The sequence below is a fragment of the Oncorhynchus kisutch genome, unplaced genomic scaffold (assembly GCF_002021735.2).
Source record: "Oncorhynchus kisutch isolate 150728-3 unplaced genomic scaffold, Okis_V2 scaffold3923, whole genome shotgun sequence".
Taxonomy (NCBI): domain Eukaryota; kingdom Metazoa; phylum Chordata; class Actinopteri; order Salmoniformes; family Salmonidae; genus Oncorhynchus; species Oncorhynchus kisutch.
In genome coordinates this window covers 9515-24293 of record NW_022265868.1, presented here as the reverse complement: position 1 = coordinate 24293, position 14779 = coordinate 9515, and the positions used below count along the sequence as shown (strand labels likewise).

Below are 14779 nucleotides of genomic sequence, written 5' to 3'. Positions count from 1 at the left end.
TCTACTGTAGCCATATGTCTTTGTTTTTGAGATTAGGAACGCCTGAAGTTTGTACCTTTCATTTCGATGAAAGGTGATGAAAGTGATCAAACATACTGTACTACACAAGTACAACTACACACACAGCCATTTACACAAGTACAACTACACACACATCCATTTACACAAGTACAACTACACAGCCATTTACATAAGTAGAACTACACACACAGCCATTTACACAAGTACAACTACACACATAGCCATTTACACAAGTAGAACTACACACACAGCCATTTACACAAGTACAACTACACACAGCCATTTACACAAGTACAAATACACACAGCCATTTACACAAGTACAAATACACACAGCCATTTACACAAGTACAAGTACACACACAGCCATTTACACAAGTACAAGTACACACACAGCCATTTACACAAGTACAAATACACACACAGCCATTTACACAAGTACAACTACACACAGCCATTTACACAAGTACAAATACACACACAGCCATTTACACAAGTACAACTACACACACAGCCATTTACACAAGTACAACTACACACAGCCATTTACACAAGTACAAATACACACACAGCCATTTACACAAGTACAACTACACACACAGCCATTTACACAAGTACAACTACACACACAGCCATTTACACAAGTACAAATACACACACAGCCATTTACAGAAGTTGACAAAAGTTCAGCCCATGGTTTGGATTGTTGAGGAGTTCAAAATTCAAGAACTGAAATAAAAGCCAAGTGGAACCATGGGGTTTTGGCCAAATATGGTTGACTCTCAAATGGCACCCTATTCCCTATATAGTGCACTACTTTTGACTAAAGCCCTATGGGCCCATGTTGTTTCTCCACACTCCTACCTGGCATGGTTTCATGACTCTAACAAGTTACTGTTTGTCTCCACAGAACCTTTGCTGATTCAATTTGACTGATCAAGTTATGGGTTATGGCATCATGTTCTGACCACGGTCTTGACCAAGGTTTCAGATTCAGACAGGGCCGAGCAGCGGAAACTAAAGTATAATGTATTATTTCTCATCCAACCAGTGTCTAAATCACTGTAACTACCTGTATTTGGGGCTCCTGTGTGGCGAAGTGGTCTAAGACCCTGGTTCCACTCCAGACTGTATCACAGTGGTCTAAGACCCTGGTTCCATTCCAGACTGTATCACAGTGGTCTAAGACCCTGGTTCCATTCAGACTGTATCACAGTGGTCTAAGACCCTGGTTCCATTCCATCACAGTGGTCTAAGACCCTGGTTCCATTCAGACTGTATCACAGTGGTCTAAGACCCTGGTTCCATTCCAGGCTGTATCACAGTGGTCTAAGACCCTGGTTCCACTCCAGACTGTATCACAGTGGTCTCAGACCCTGGTTCCACTCCAGACTGTATCACAGTGGTCTAAGACCCTGGTTCCATTCAGACTGTATCACAGTGGTCTAAGACCCTGGTTCCATTCCAGACTGTATCACAGTGGTCTAAGACCCTGGTTCCATTCAGACTGTATCACAGTGGTCTAAGGCCCTGGTTCCACTCCAGACTGTATCACAGTGGTCTAAGACCCTGGTTCCATTCAGACTGTATCACAGTGGTCTAAGACCCTGGTTCCATTCCAGACTGTATCACAGTGGTCTAAGACCCTGGTTCAACTCCAGACTGTATCACAGTGGTCTAAGACCCTGGTTCCACTCCAGACTGTATCACAGTGGTCTCAGACCCTGGTTCCACTCCAGACTGTATCACAGTGGTCTAAGACCCTGGTTCCATTCAGACTGTATCACAGTGGTCTAAGACCCTGGTTCCATTCCAGACTGTATCACAGTGGTCTAAGACCCTGGTTCCATTCAGACTGTATCACAGTGGTCTAAGGCCCTGGTTCCACTCCAGACTGTATCACAGTGGTCTAAGACCCTGGTTCCATTCAGACTGTATCACAGTGGTCTAAGACCCTGGTTCCATTCCAGACTGTATCACAGTGGTCTAAGACCCTGGTTCAACTCCAGACTGTATCACAGTGGTCTAAGGCCCTGGTTCCATTCCATCACAGTGGTCTAAGACCCTGCTTCCATTCAGACTGTATCACAGTGGTCTAAGACCCTGGTTCCATTCCAGACTGTATCACAGTGGTCTAAGACCCTGGTTCCATTCCAGACTGTATCACAGTGGTCTAAGACCCTGGTTCCATTCCAGACTGTATCACAGTGGTCTAAGGCCCTGGTTCCATTCAGACTGTATCACAGTGGTCTAAGACCCTGGTTCCATTCCAGACTGTATCACAGTGGTCTAAGACCCTGGTTCCATTCCAGACTGTATCACAGTGGTCTAAGACCCTGGTTCCATTCCAGACTGTATCACAGTGGTCTAAGGCCCTGGTTCCATTCAGACTGTATCACAGTGGTCTAAGACCCTGGTTCCATTCCAGACTGTATCACAGTGGTCTAAGGCCCTGGTTCCATTCAGACTGTAACACAGTGGTCTAAGACCCTGGTTCCATTCAGACTGTATCACAGTGGTCTAAGGCCCTGGTTCCACTCCAGACTGTATCACAGTGGTCTAAGACCCTGGTTCCATTCAGACTGTATCACAGTGGTCTAAGACCCTGGTTCCATTCCAGACTGTATCACAGTGGTCTAAGACCCTGGTTCAACTCCAGACTGTATCACAGTGGTCTAAGACCCTGGTTCCACTCCAGACTGTATCACAGTGGTCTCAGACCCTGGTTCCACTCCAGACTGTATCACAGTGGTCTAAGACCCTGGTTCCATTCAGACTGTATCACAGTGGTCTAAGACCCTGGTTCCATTCCAGACTGTATCACAGTGGTCTAAGACCCTGGTTCCATTCAGACTGTATCACAGTGGTCTAAGGCCCTGGTTCCACTCCAGACTGTATCACAGTGGTCTAAGACCCTGGTTCCATTCAGACTGTATCACAGTGGTCTAAGACCCTGGTTCCATTCCAGACTGTATCACAGTGGTCTAAGACCCTGGTTCAACTCCAGACTGTATCACAGTGGTCTAAGGCCCTGGTTCCATTCCATCACAGTGGTCTAAGACCCTGCTTCCATTCAGACTGTATCACAGTGGTCTAAGACCCTGGTTCCATTCCAGACTGTATCACAGTGGTCTAAGACCCTGGTTCCATTCCAGACTGTATCACAGTGGTCTAAGACCCTGGTTCCATTCCAGACTGTATCACAGTGGTCTAAGGCCCTGGTTCCATTCAGACTGTATCACAGTGGTCTAAGACCCTGGTTCCATTCCAGACTGTATCACAGTGGTCTAAGACCCTGGTTCCATTCCAGACTGTATCACAGTGGTCTAAGACCCTGGTTCCATTCCAGACTGTATCACAGTGGTCTAAGACCCTGGTTCCACTCCAGACTGTATCACAGTGGTCTCAGACCCTGGTTCCACTCCAGACTGTATCACAGTGGTCTAAGACCCTGGTTCCATTCAGACTGTATCACAGTGGTCTAAGACCCTGGTTCCATTCCAGACTGTATCACAGTGGTCTAAGACCCTGGTTCCATTCAGACTGTATCACAGTGGTCTAAGGCCCTGGTTCCACTCCAGACTGTATCACAGTGGTCTAAGACCCTGGTTCCATTCAGACTGTATCACAGTGGTCTAAGACCCTGGTTCCATTCCAGACTGTATCACAGTGGTCTAAGACCCTGGTTCAACTCCAGACTGTATCACAGTGGTCTAAGGCCCTGGTTCCATTCCATCACAGTGGTCTAAGACCCTGCTTCCATTCAGACTGTATCACAGTGGTCTAAGACCCTGGTTCCATTCCAGACTGTATCACAGTGGTCTAAGACCCTGGTTCCATTCCAGACTGTATCACAGTGGTCTAAGACCCTGGTTCCATTCCAGACTGTATCACAGTGGTCTAAGGCCCTGGTTCCATTCAGACTGTATCACAGTGGTCTAAGACCCTGGTTCCATTCCAGACTGTATCACAGTGGTCTAAGACCCTGGTTCCATTCCAGACTGTATCACAGTGGTCTAAGACCCTGGTTCCATTCCAGACTGTATCACAGTGGTCTAAGGCCCTGGTTCCATTCAGACTGTATCACAGTGGTCTAAGACCCTGGTTCCATTCCAGACTGTATCACAGTGGTCTAAGGCCCTGGTTCCATTCAGACTGTAACACAGTGGTCTAAGACCCTGGTTCCATTCAGACTGTATCACAGTGGTCTAAGACCCTGGCTCCATTGGAGACTGTATCACAGTGGTCTAAGACCCTGGTTCCATTCAGACTGTATCACAGTGGTCTAAGACCCTGGTTACACTCCAGACTGTATCACAGCGGTCTAAGGCCCTGCATCTCAGTACTAGAGGAGTCACTACAGACCCTGGTTCCATTCCAGACTGTATCACAGTGGTCTAAGACCCTGGTTCCATTCCAGACTGTATCACAGTGGTCTAAGACCCTGGTTCCATTCAGACTATCACAGTGGTCTAAGACCCTGGTTCCATTCCAGACTGTATCACAGTCTGGAATTCCACTGTATGCACAATTTGCCCCGCGTCATCCGGGTTTGGCCGGTGTAGGCCGTCATTGTTAATAAGAATTTGTTCTTAGCGGACTTGCCTAGTTCAATATAATAAATGTAACCATGTAAGTCATTGAGAACACATTCTCTTCCACACCAATGACGTGGAAAGTAAGATGACACTGCTATTCAAACTCCTGTGGTAAACTCCTGTGGTAAACTCCTGTGGTAGACTCCTGGACCCAAACAAGAGTTCAACTGTACCAAGTCATTAAAGTGATCATATTCTGGGCTCTGTCCTCAATCCCACCTCTCCATCTGAAATGGTCCCGTTGGTCCAGAAGGATGAGTCAGCAGGAGGAAGGTCCACGTTGTTCAGAACTGCTTTGGAAGACAATCTGACAGTGTTACCCATCATGTGGTCTTTAATCACAGAGGACAGACTACGGTAGTCTTTAATCACAGAGGACAGACTACGGTGTTTACATCATGTAGTCTTTAATCACAGAGGACAGACTACGGTGTTACACATCATGTAGTCTTTAATCACAGAGGACAGACTACGGTGTTACACATCATGTAGTCTTTAATCACAGAGGACAGACTACAGACTACGGTAGTCTTTAATCACAGAGGACAGACTACGGTAGTCTTTAATCACAGAGGACAGACTACGGTAGTCTTTAATCACAGAGGACAGACTACGGTGTTACACATCATGTAGTCTTTAATCACAGAGGACAGACTACGGTGTTACACATCATGTGGTCTTTAATCACAGAGGACAGACTACGGTGTTACACATCATGAAGTCTTTAATCACAGAGGACAGACTACGGTGTTACACATCATGTAGTCTTTAATCACAGAGGACAGACTACGGTGTTTATATCATGTGGTCTTTAATCACAGAGGACAGACTACGGTGTTACACATCATGAAGTCTTTAATCACAGAGGACAGACTACGGTGTTTATATCATGTGGTCTTTAATCACAGAGGACAGACTACGGTGTTACACATCATGAAGTCTTTAATCACAGAGGACAGACTACGGTGTTTATATCATGTGGTCTTTAATCACAGAGGACAGACTACGGTGTTACACATCATGTAGTCTTTAATCACAGAGGACAGACTACGGTGTTTATATCATGTGGTCTTTAATCACAGAGGACAGACTACGGTGTTTATATCATGTAGTCTTTAATCACAGAGGACAGACTACGGTGTTACACATCATGTAGTCTTTAATCACAGAGGACAGACTACGGTGTTACACATCATGTAGTCTTTAATCACAGAGGACAGACTACGGTGTTTATATCATGTAGTCTTTAATCACAGAGGACAGACTACGGTGTTACACATCATGTAGTCTTTAATCACAGAGGACAGACTACGGTGTTACACATCATGTAGTCTTTAATCTATCTATTAGTCTATAATTTAGCCCAAACAACTACCTCTTTCCCTACTGTATTTATTTTAGTTATTTATTTATTTTGCTCCTTTGCACCCCATTATTTTTTATTTCTGCTTTGCACATTCTTCCACTACAAATCTACCATTCCAGTGTTTTACTTGCTATATTGTATTTACTTTGCCACCATGGCCTTTTTTTGCCTTTACCTCCCTTCTCACCTCATTTGCTCACATTGTATATAGACTTGTTTATACTGTATTATTGACTGTATGTTTGTTTTACTCCATGTGTAACTCTGTGTCGTTGTATGTGTCGAACTGCTTTGCTTTATCTTGGCCAGGTCGCAATTGTAAATGAGAACTTGTTCTCAACTTGCCTACCTGGTTAAATAAAGGTGAAATAAATAAATAAATCACAGAGGACAGACTACGCTGTTACTACCTACACAAACATACTAAACTCAGAGACAGACACACAGTCAGACAGAGAAGTGAATCTGTTAGCATCACACTGCCTCCATTGACCTGTCTATTCAGCAACACAGGTCAATATCACAATGTAAAGTAGTATAGAGGTACTACAACACACAACAGCAGTATTCACAAACAACCCTCACACAGGGAAGTGATGCTGCATGCTCACACCATCACCAGGCTGTGAACGATAACAGCTTAGAAGATGTGGTTTACAACATCAGAGTCAGTAAAGAGGTGTTTTATGACATGTTTATGACTCATTTCTTTCCCACCTGTTCACATCAAATGGAACTTTTGTGTTTAGCTTTGAGGTACACGGAGAGAAACTCGAGCTGAAGTTATTTTCAAATAGGCACTTAGAGATGCCAAAAACATTTAACAAACTCTACAATACATACAATTCACAAGACACAAATCTAATCAAGGCGACGCAAAACCAACTAAATTACTGCACAATACGTACATTCTAGAAAAACAGCCACATTCCTCAGGAAGTAGTTCCCTGATCAGTAGTTTAAATTGCAATTGGACGCTATGGGACTTTAATGAGGACCAGCCAACCTTTTTGATACAGGAAGCAGTGATGCATGTTAAAACTGTCGTCTGTGATGAAGCGAAGGGCGCTATGCTAGACGGCATTCACTGCCAGACTAGTGGCTGCTGCAATCTGGTAAATAGTGTCACCATAGTCAAGAACTGGCAGGAAAGTTGACTGTACAATCTGCTTCCTGCTGTTTAGGGAGAGGCAATATCTATTTCTAAAAATAAGAAGCTTACTTTAAATCATAGTTTTATAACTAGCTCATCTGTATGTTTCTTAAGCATTGAGTCTTTGTCAATCCAAATGCTCAGATATACAGTATATAGATGGGAACCTGATCAATGGGGGAGCTCATTTACAACATCTCATTTACAACCGAACACTGGCCAAGATATGCATATATAGTGTTATATAGTGGTAACCAGTGTTATGTAGTTATAACCAGTGTTATGTAGTGGTAACCAGTGTTATGTAGTTATACCCAGTGTTATGTAGTGGTAACCAGTGTTATGTAGTGGTAACCAGGGTTATGTAGTTATACCCAGTGTTATGTAGTGGTAACCAGTGTTATGTAGTGGTAACCAGTGTTATGTAGTTATAACCAGTTTTATGTAGTTATAACCAGTGGTATGTAGTGGTAACCAGTGTTATGTAGTGGTAACAAGTGTTATGTAGTTTTAAACAGTGTTATGTAGTGTTAACCCTTGTGTTATGTAGTTATACCCAGTGTTATGTAGTGGTAACCAGTGTTATGTAGTGGTAACCAACGTTATGTAGTGGTAACCAGTGTTATGTAGTGGTAACCAGTGTTATGTAGTGGTAACCAGTGTTATGTAGTGGTAGCCAGTGTTATGTAGTGGTAACAAGTGTTATGTAGTGGTAACCAGTGTTATGTAGTGGTAGCCAGTGTTATGTAGTGTTAACAAGTGTTATGTAGTTTTAAACAGTGTTATGTAGTGTTAACCCTTGTGTTATGTAGTGGTAACCAGTGTTATGTAGTGGTAGCCAGTGTTATGTAGTGGTAACCAGTGTTATGTAGTGGTAACCAGTGTTATATAGTTATAGCCAGTATTATGTAGTGGTAACCAGTGTTATGTATTGGTAACCAGTGTTATGTAGTGGTAACCAGTGTTATGTAGTGGTAACCAGTGTTATATAGTGGTAACCAGTGTTATGTAGTGGTAACCAGTGTTATGTAGTGGTAGCCAGTGTTATGTAGTGGTAACGAGTGTTATGTAGTGGTAACCAGTGTTATGTATTGGTAGCCAGTGTTATGTAGTGGTAACAAGTGTTACGTAGTGGTAACCAGTGTTATGTAGTGGTAACCAGTGTTATGTAGTGGTAACCAGTGTTATGTAGTGGTAACCAGTGTTGTGTAGTTATAGCCAGTGTTATGTAGTGGTAACCAGTGTTATGTAGTGGTAACCAGTGTTATGTAGTGGTAACCAGTGTTATGTAGTGGTAACCAGTGTTATGTAGTGGTAACCAGTGTTATATAGTTATAGCCAGAGTTATGTAGTGGTAACCAGTGTTATGTAGTGGTAACCAGTGTTATGTAGTTATAACCAGTTTTATGTAGTGGTAACCAGTGTTATGTAGTGGTAACCAGTGTTATGTAGTGGTAACCAGTGTTATGTAGTGGTAACCAGTGTTATGTAGTGGTAACCTCTGTGTTATGTAGTTATAACCAGTTTTATGTAGTTATAACCAGTTGTATGCAGTTATAACCAGTGGTATGTAGTTATAACCAGTGTTATGTAGTGGTAACAAGTGTTATGTAGTTATAAACAGTGCTATGTCGTGTTAACCCTTGTGTTATGTAGTTATACCCAGTGCTATGTAGTGGTAACCAGTGTTATGTAGTGGTAACCAGTGTTATGTAGTGGTAACCATTGTTATGTAGTGGTAACCAGTGTTATGTAGTGGTAACCAGTGTTATGTAGTGGTAACCAGTGTTATGTAGTGGTAACCAGTGTTATGTAGTGGTAACCTCTGTGTTATGTAGTTATAACCAGTTTTATGTAGTTATAACCAGTTGTATGTAGTTATAACCAGTGGTATGTAGTTATAACCAGTGTTATGTAGTGGTAACAAGTGTTATGTAGTTTTAAACAGTGTTATGTAGTGTTAACCCTTGTGTTATGTAGTTATACCCAGTGTTATGTAGTGGTAACCAGTGTTATGTAGTGGTAACCAGTGTTATGTAGTGGTAACCAGTGTTATGTAGTGGTAACCAGTGTTATGTAGTGGTAACCAGTGTTATGTAGTGGTAACCAGTGTTATGTAGTGGTAACAAGTGTTATGTAGTGGTAACCAGTGTTATGTAGTGGTAACCAGTGTTATGTAGTGGTAACCAGTGTTGTGTAGTTATAGCCAGTGTTATGTAGTGGTAACCAGTGTTATGTAGTGGTAGCCAGTGTTATGTAGTGGTAACCAGTGGTATGTAGTGGTAACCAGTGTTATGTAGTGGTAACCAGTGTTATGTAGTGGTAACCATTGTTATGTAGTGGTAACCAGTGTTATGTAGTGGTAACCAGTGTTATGTAGTGGTAACCAGTGTTATGTAGTGGTAACCAGTGTTATGTAGTGGTAACCTCTGTGTTATGTAGTTATAACCAGTTTTATGTAGTTATAACCAGTTGTATGTAGTTATAACCAGTGGTATGTAGTTATAACCAGTGTTATGTAGTGGTAACAAGTGTTATGTAGTTTTAAACAGTGTTATGTAGTGTTAACCCTTGTGTTATGTAGTTATACCCAGTGTTATGTAGTGGTAACCAGTGTTATGTAGTGGTAACTAGTGTTATGTAGTGGTAACCAGTGTTATGTAGTGGTAACCAGTGTTATGTAGTGGTAACCAGTGTTATGTAGTGGTAACAAGTGTTATGTAGTGGTAACCAGTGTTATGTAGTGGTAACCAGTGTTATGTAGTGGTAACCAGTGTTGTGTAGTTATAGCCAGTGTTATGTAGTGGTAACCAGTGTTATGTAGTGGTAGCCAGTGTTATGTAGTGGTAACCAGTGGTATGTAGTGGTAACCAGTGTTATATAGTTATAGCCAGTGTTATGTAGTGGTAACCAGTGTTATGTAGTGGTAACCAGTGTTATGTAGTTATACCCAGTGTCATGTAGTGGTAACCAGTGTTATGTAGTGGTAACCAGTGTTATGTAGTGGTAACCATTGTTATGTAGTGGTAACCAGTGTTATGTAGTGGTAACCAGTGTTATGTAGTGGTCACCAGTGTTATGTAGTGGTAACCAGTGTTATGTAGTGGTAACCTCTGTGTTATGTAGTTATAACCAGTTTTATGTAGTTATAACCAGTTGTATGTAGTTATAACCAGTGGTATGTAGTTATAACCAGTGTTATGTAGTGGTAACAAGTGTTATGTAGTTTTAAACAGTGTTATGTAGTGTTAACCCTTGTGTTATGTAGTTATACCCAGTGTTATGTAGTGGTAACCAGTGTTATGTAGTGGTAACCAGTGTTATGTAGTGGTAACCAGTGTTATGTAGTGGTAACCAGTGTTATGTAGTGGTAACCAGTGTTATGTAGTGGTAACCAGTGTTATGTAGTGGTAACAAGTGTTATGTAGTGGTAACCAGTGTTATGTAGTGGTAACCAGTGTTATGTAGTGGTAACCAGTGTTGTGTAGTTATAGCCAGTGTTATGTAGTGGTAACCAGTGTTATGTAGTGGTAGCCAGTGTTATGTAGTGGTAACCAGTGTTATGTAGTGGTAACCAGTGTTATGTAGTGGTAACCAGTGTTATGTAGTGGTAACCTCTGTGTTATGTAGTTATAACCAGTTTTATGTAGTTATAACCAGTTGTATGTAGTTATAACCAGTGGTATGTAGTTATAACCAGTGTTATGTAGTGGTAACAAGTGTTATGTAGTTTTAAACAGTGTTATGTAGTGTTAACCCTTGTGTTATGTAGTTATACCCAGTGTTATGTAGTGGTAACCAGTGTTATGTAGTGGTAACTAGTGTTATGTAGTGGTAACCAGTGTTATGTAGTGGTAACCAGTGTTATGTAGTGGTAACCAGTGTTATGTAGTGGTAACAAGTGTTATGTAGTGGTAACCAGTGTTATGTAGTGGTAACCAGTGTTATGTAGTGGTAACCAGTGTTGTGTAGTTATAGCCAGTGTTATGTAGTGGTAACCAGTGTTATGTAGTGGTAGCCAGTGTTATGTAGTGGTAACCAGTGGTATGTAGTGGTAACCAGTGTTATATAGTTATAGCCAGTGTTATGTAGTGGTAACCAGTGTTATGTAGTGGTAACCAGTGTTATGTAGTGGTAGCCAGTGTTATGTAGTGGTAACCAGTGTTATGTAGTGGTAACCAGTGTTATGTAGTGGTAACAAGTGTTATGTAGTTTTAAACAGTGTTATGTAGTGTTAACCCTTGTGTTATGTAGTTATACCCAGTGTTATGTAGTGGTAACCAGTGTTATGTAGTGGTAACCAGTGTTATGTAGTGGTAGCCAGTGTTATGTAGTGGTAACCAGTGGTATGTAGTGGTAACCAGTGTTATATAGTTATAGCCAGTGTTATGTAGTGGTAACCAGTGTTATGTAGTGGTAACCAGTGTTATGTAGTGGTAGCCAGTGTTATGTAGTGGTAACCAGTGTTATGTAGTGGTAACCAGTGTTATGTAGTGGTAGCCAGTGTTATGTAGTGGTAACCAGTGTTATGTAGTGGTAACCAGTGTTATGTAGTGGTAGCCAGTGTTATGTAGTGGTAACAAGTGTTATGTAGTGGTAACCAGTGTTATGTAGTGGTAACCAGTGTTATGTAGTGGTAACCAGTATTATGTAGTGGTAACCTCTGTGTTATGTAGTTATAACCAGTTTTATGTAGTTATAACCAGTTGTATGCAGTTATAACCAGTGGTATGTAGTTATAACCAGTGTTATGTAGTGGTAACAAGTGTTATGTAGTTTTAAACAGTGTTATGTAGTGTTAACCCTTGTGTTATGTAGTTATACCCAGTGTTATGTAGTGGTAACCAGTGTTATGTAGTGGTAACCAGTGTTATGTAGTGGTAACCATTGTTATGTAGTGGTAACCAGTGTTATGTAGTGGTAACCAGTGTTATGTAGTGGTAACCAGTGTTATGTAGTGGTAACCTCTGTGTTATGTAGTTATAACCACTTTTATGTAGTTATAACCAGTTGTATGTAGTTATAACCAGTGGTATGTAGTTATAACCAGTGTTATGTAGTGGTAACAAGTGTTATGTAGTTTTAAACAGTGTTATGTAGTGTTAACCCTTGTGTTATGTAGTTATACCCAGTGTTATGTAGTGGTAACCAGTGTTATGTAGTGGTAACCAGTGTTATGTAGTGGTAACCAGTGTTATGTAGTGGTAACCAGTGTTATGTAGTGGTAACCAGTGTTGTGTAGTTATAGCCAGTGTTATGTAGTGGTAACCAGTGTTATGTAGTGGTAGCCAGTGTTATGTAGTGGTAACCAGTGGTATGTAGTGGTAACCAGTGTTATGTAGTGGTAACCAGTGTTATGTAGTGGTAACAAGTGTTATGTAGTTTTAAACAGTGTTATGTAGTGTAAAACCCTTGTGTTATGTAGTTATACCCAGTGTTATGTAGTGGTAACCAGTGTTATGTAGTGGTAGCCAGTGTTATGTAGTGGTAACCAGAGGTATGTAGTGGTAACCAGTGTTATATAGTTATAGCCAGTGTTATGTAGTGGTAACCAGTGTTATGTAGTGGTAACCAGTTTTATGTAGTGGTAACCAGTGTTATGTAGTGGTAACCAGTGTTATGTAATGGTAACCTCTGTGTGAACATCTCTGTGTGTGCCCCTGATCTCTGACACTGTGGCTACGTTCCAGGACGTCTTCATGCAGTCACGCTGCACATCTCACATCTCAGAACACTGCTATGGTGTGTAATGTGGCTATTGACAGGATAAACACTTCTCCTGGTGTAGTGAGATATGGGGCTGTGTCTAGCAAGTGTCCTGGAGCAGGAGTACTGATCTATATAGGATCAGTTTTGCCCCTTAGATCACAATGAATAGGATTACATGGACGGGACGGGGGGGCTGATCCTAGATCAGCAATCCTATTGTGAGAAGCTTAACACATATTCATCTATGGAGCACTACTGCAATAAAGAAGACAACCAGGAACATGCCCAGTCTCAGACACTGAAGGCTGGTAACAGACAACCAACCAGCCAGATTGGCACTAGTTTGGCTACCAGTCTTTTTAGCTAACATTCCACACCTTGCCACTAATTTGCCAAAGACAGGAGTGGAATGTAATGGCTTAACAGAGAAGGCAACCAGGCTAGATAGGCACACTCAGGACTTTGCAGCTGGAGATGTCAATACTAAAACGGATGTGATTTAATGTGATGATGTGTCCACTCTGCTCATATCTTCATTTTTGCTACGTCCTATTGAACATGCCACAGTGATGATAGGAGAGAATAGAGAGAATAAAGTGTGTTCACTTCATTAAAAGTTCAACTGTGCAGAGTTGGTGCTGATGGAAATACATCCTATAGCAATGTGGAAAATTACGTAAGAAAATTCAAAACAGTCTTCAGCAGGGGCGGCAGGGTAGTCTAGTGGTAAGAGCGTGGAAGCGGCAGGGTAGCCTAGTGGTTAGAGCGTTGGACTAGTAACCGGAAGGTTGCAAGTTCAAACCCCTGAGCTGACAAGGTACAAATCTATCGTTCTGCCCCCCACGGTTCCTAGGCCGTCATTGAAAATAAGAATCTGTTCTTAACTGTCTTGCCTAGTTAAATAAAGGTATAAAAAAAAGACAAATTATGTATTTCATTTTCCAAATAAATTGTTTCAATTTATTTCAAAGTCGTTTCAAATCATTTGTCTAGATATGTGGCCTGTCTGTGAAGGTCTTTCAGTGAGCCCTCTCTCTAGTCTAGAAGAGAAACGTGGCCGCGCTTTACGCGCAGCGGGTAGTAGGTACCAACCTGCTGGTAGCTCGCCTCCCCGGGTCTGAAGGTGTTATCAACGGGCTGGAAGGTGAAGTTGAAGTGGGGGAAATTGTGCAGCCAGTAGGTCCACCATGGAGCGATATAGTCCAGCCGTGCCGTGGCCATTCCTTATTACAAAAAGTGCTTCTGGACCCTTAAAATCTTAAGGACTCGAGACCCCGTCAGTATAGCCTAATCCTCGGTTCTGGACAAAAACAAATCATGAATCCGCGACTTCTTGTTGGAAAACACTTTACAATGTAGCGCAGGAGAATAAACAATACAAAACTACTTCCTTTGACTCTTTGCCCTCAGAACAAGGCATTACAACAGCATTATCTCGGTATCTCCGTGGTCCCGTGTCGTGTTCTGCAGATAGACAGCTGTTTTAACTTCTCGGAGGCGCATTCACGGGTGAGCTCGTTCCAGTAGAAGCCGCTTTTTTTGACTGGACCGCGCGCGACGCGCACTCATCCAAGGCACGAGACTGACTGACGATAGCGCCCTTCAATACACAGTGCGTGACCGGTTTTAAACCATTTACAGCTGCGGTCAAGAAAGTATAACCTAGTGGAAAATGATATGGCTACAGTGAAGACGATGCGGTTAATACATTCAGGTCATGAAATTAAATATATAATTATGATGGTATTAGAATAAAACCCATAGGCTCATATCTGGTATAAAACTGCCGGTTATCAGAGCAGAATGTATCTCATGTAATCCGACGGCTAAAGCACTATAGTAGTGAACAATTCATGAAAGGCTGTGGTTTGTGTGAGTGTGGTGTAGGTTCTGATAATGCCGGTAAGGCTGGCAAGCATTTGAACGGAGGCAG

The 14779-nt window shown here is 42.0% G+C and overlaps 1 protein-coding gene across 2 annotated transcripts in view; it reads right to left on the bottom strand.

The window, feature by feature from the left end:
• The window catches only part of LOC109888350 (protein tweety homolog 2-like), an 81017-nt gene extending 66665 nt beyond the window's left edge, over positions 1-14352 (bottom strand). For both annotated transcript variants that reach the window (XM_031821215.1, XM_031821216.1), the window contains exon 1: positions 13939-14352. In XM_031821215.1, the coding sequence (XP_031677075.1) occupies positions 13939-14067 (129 nt within the window). In that variant the 5' untranslated portion in view covers positions 14068-14352. The remainder of the gene's footprint in view (positions 1-13938) is intronic.
• Between the last annotated feature and the right edge of the window lie 427 nt (positions 14353-14779).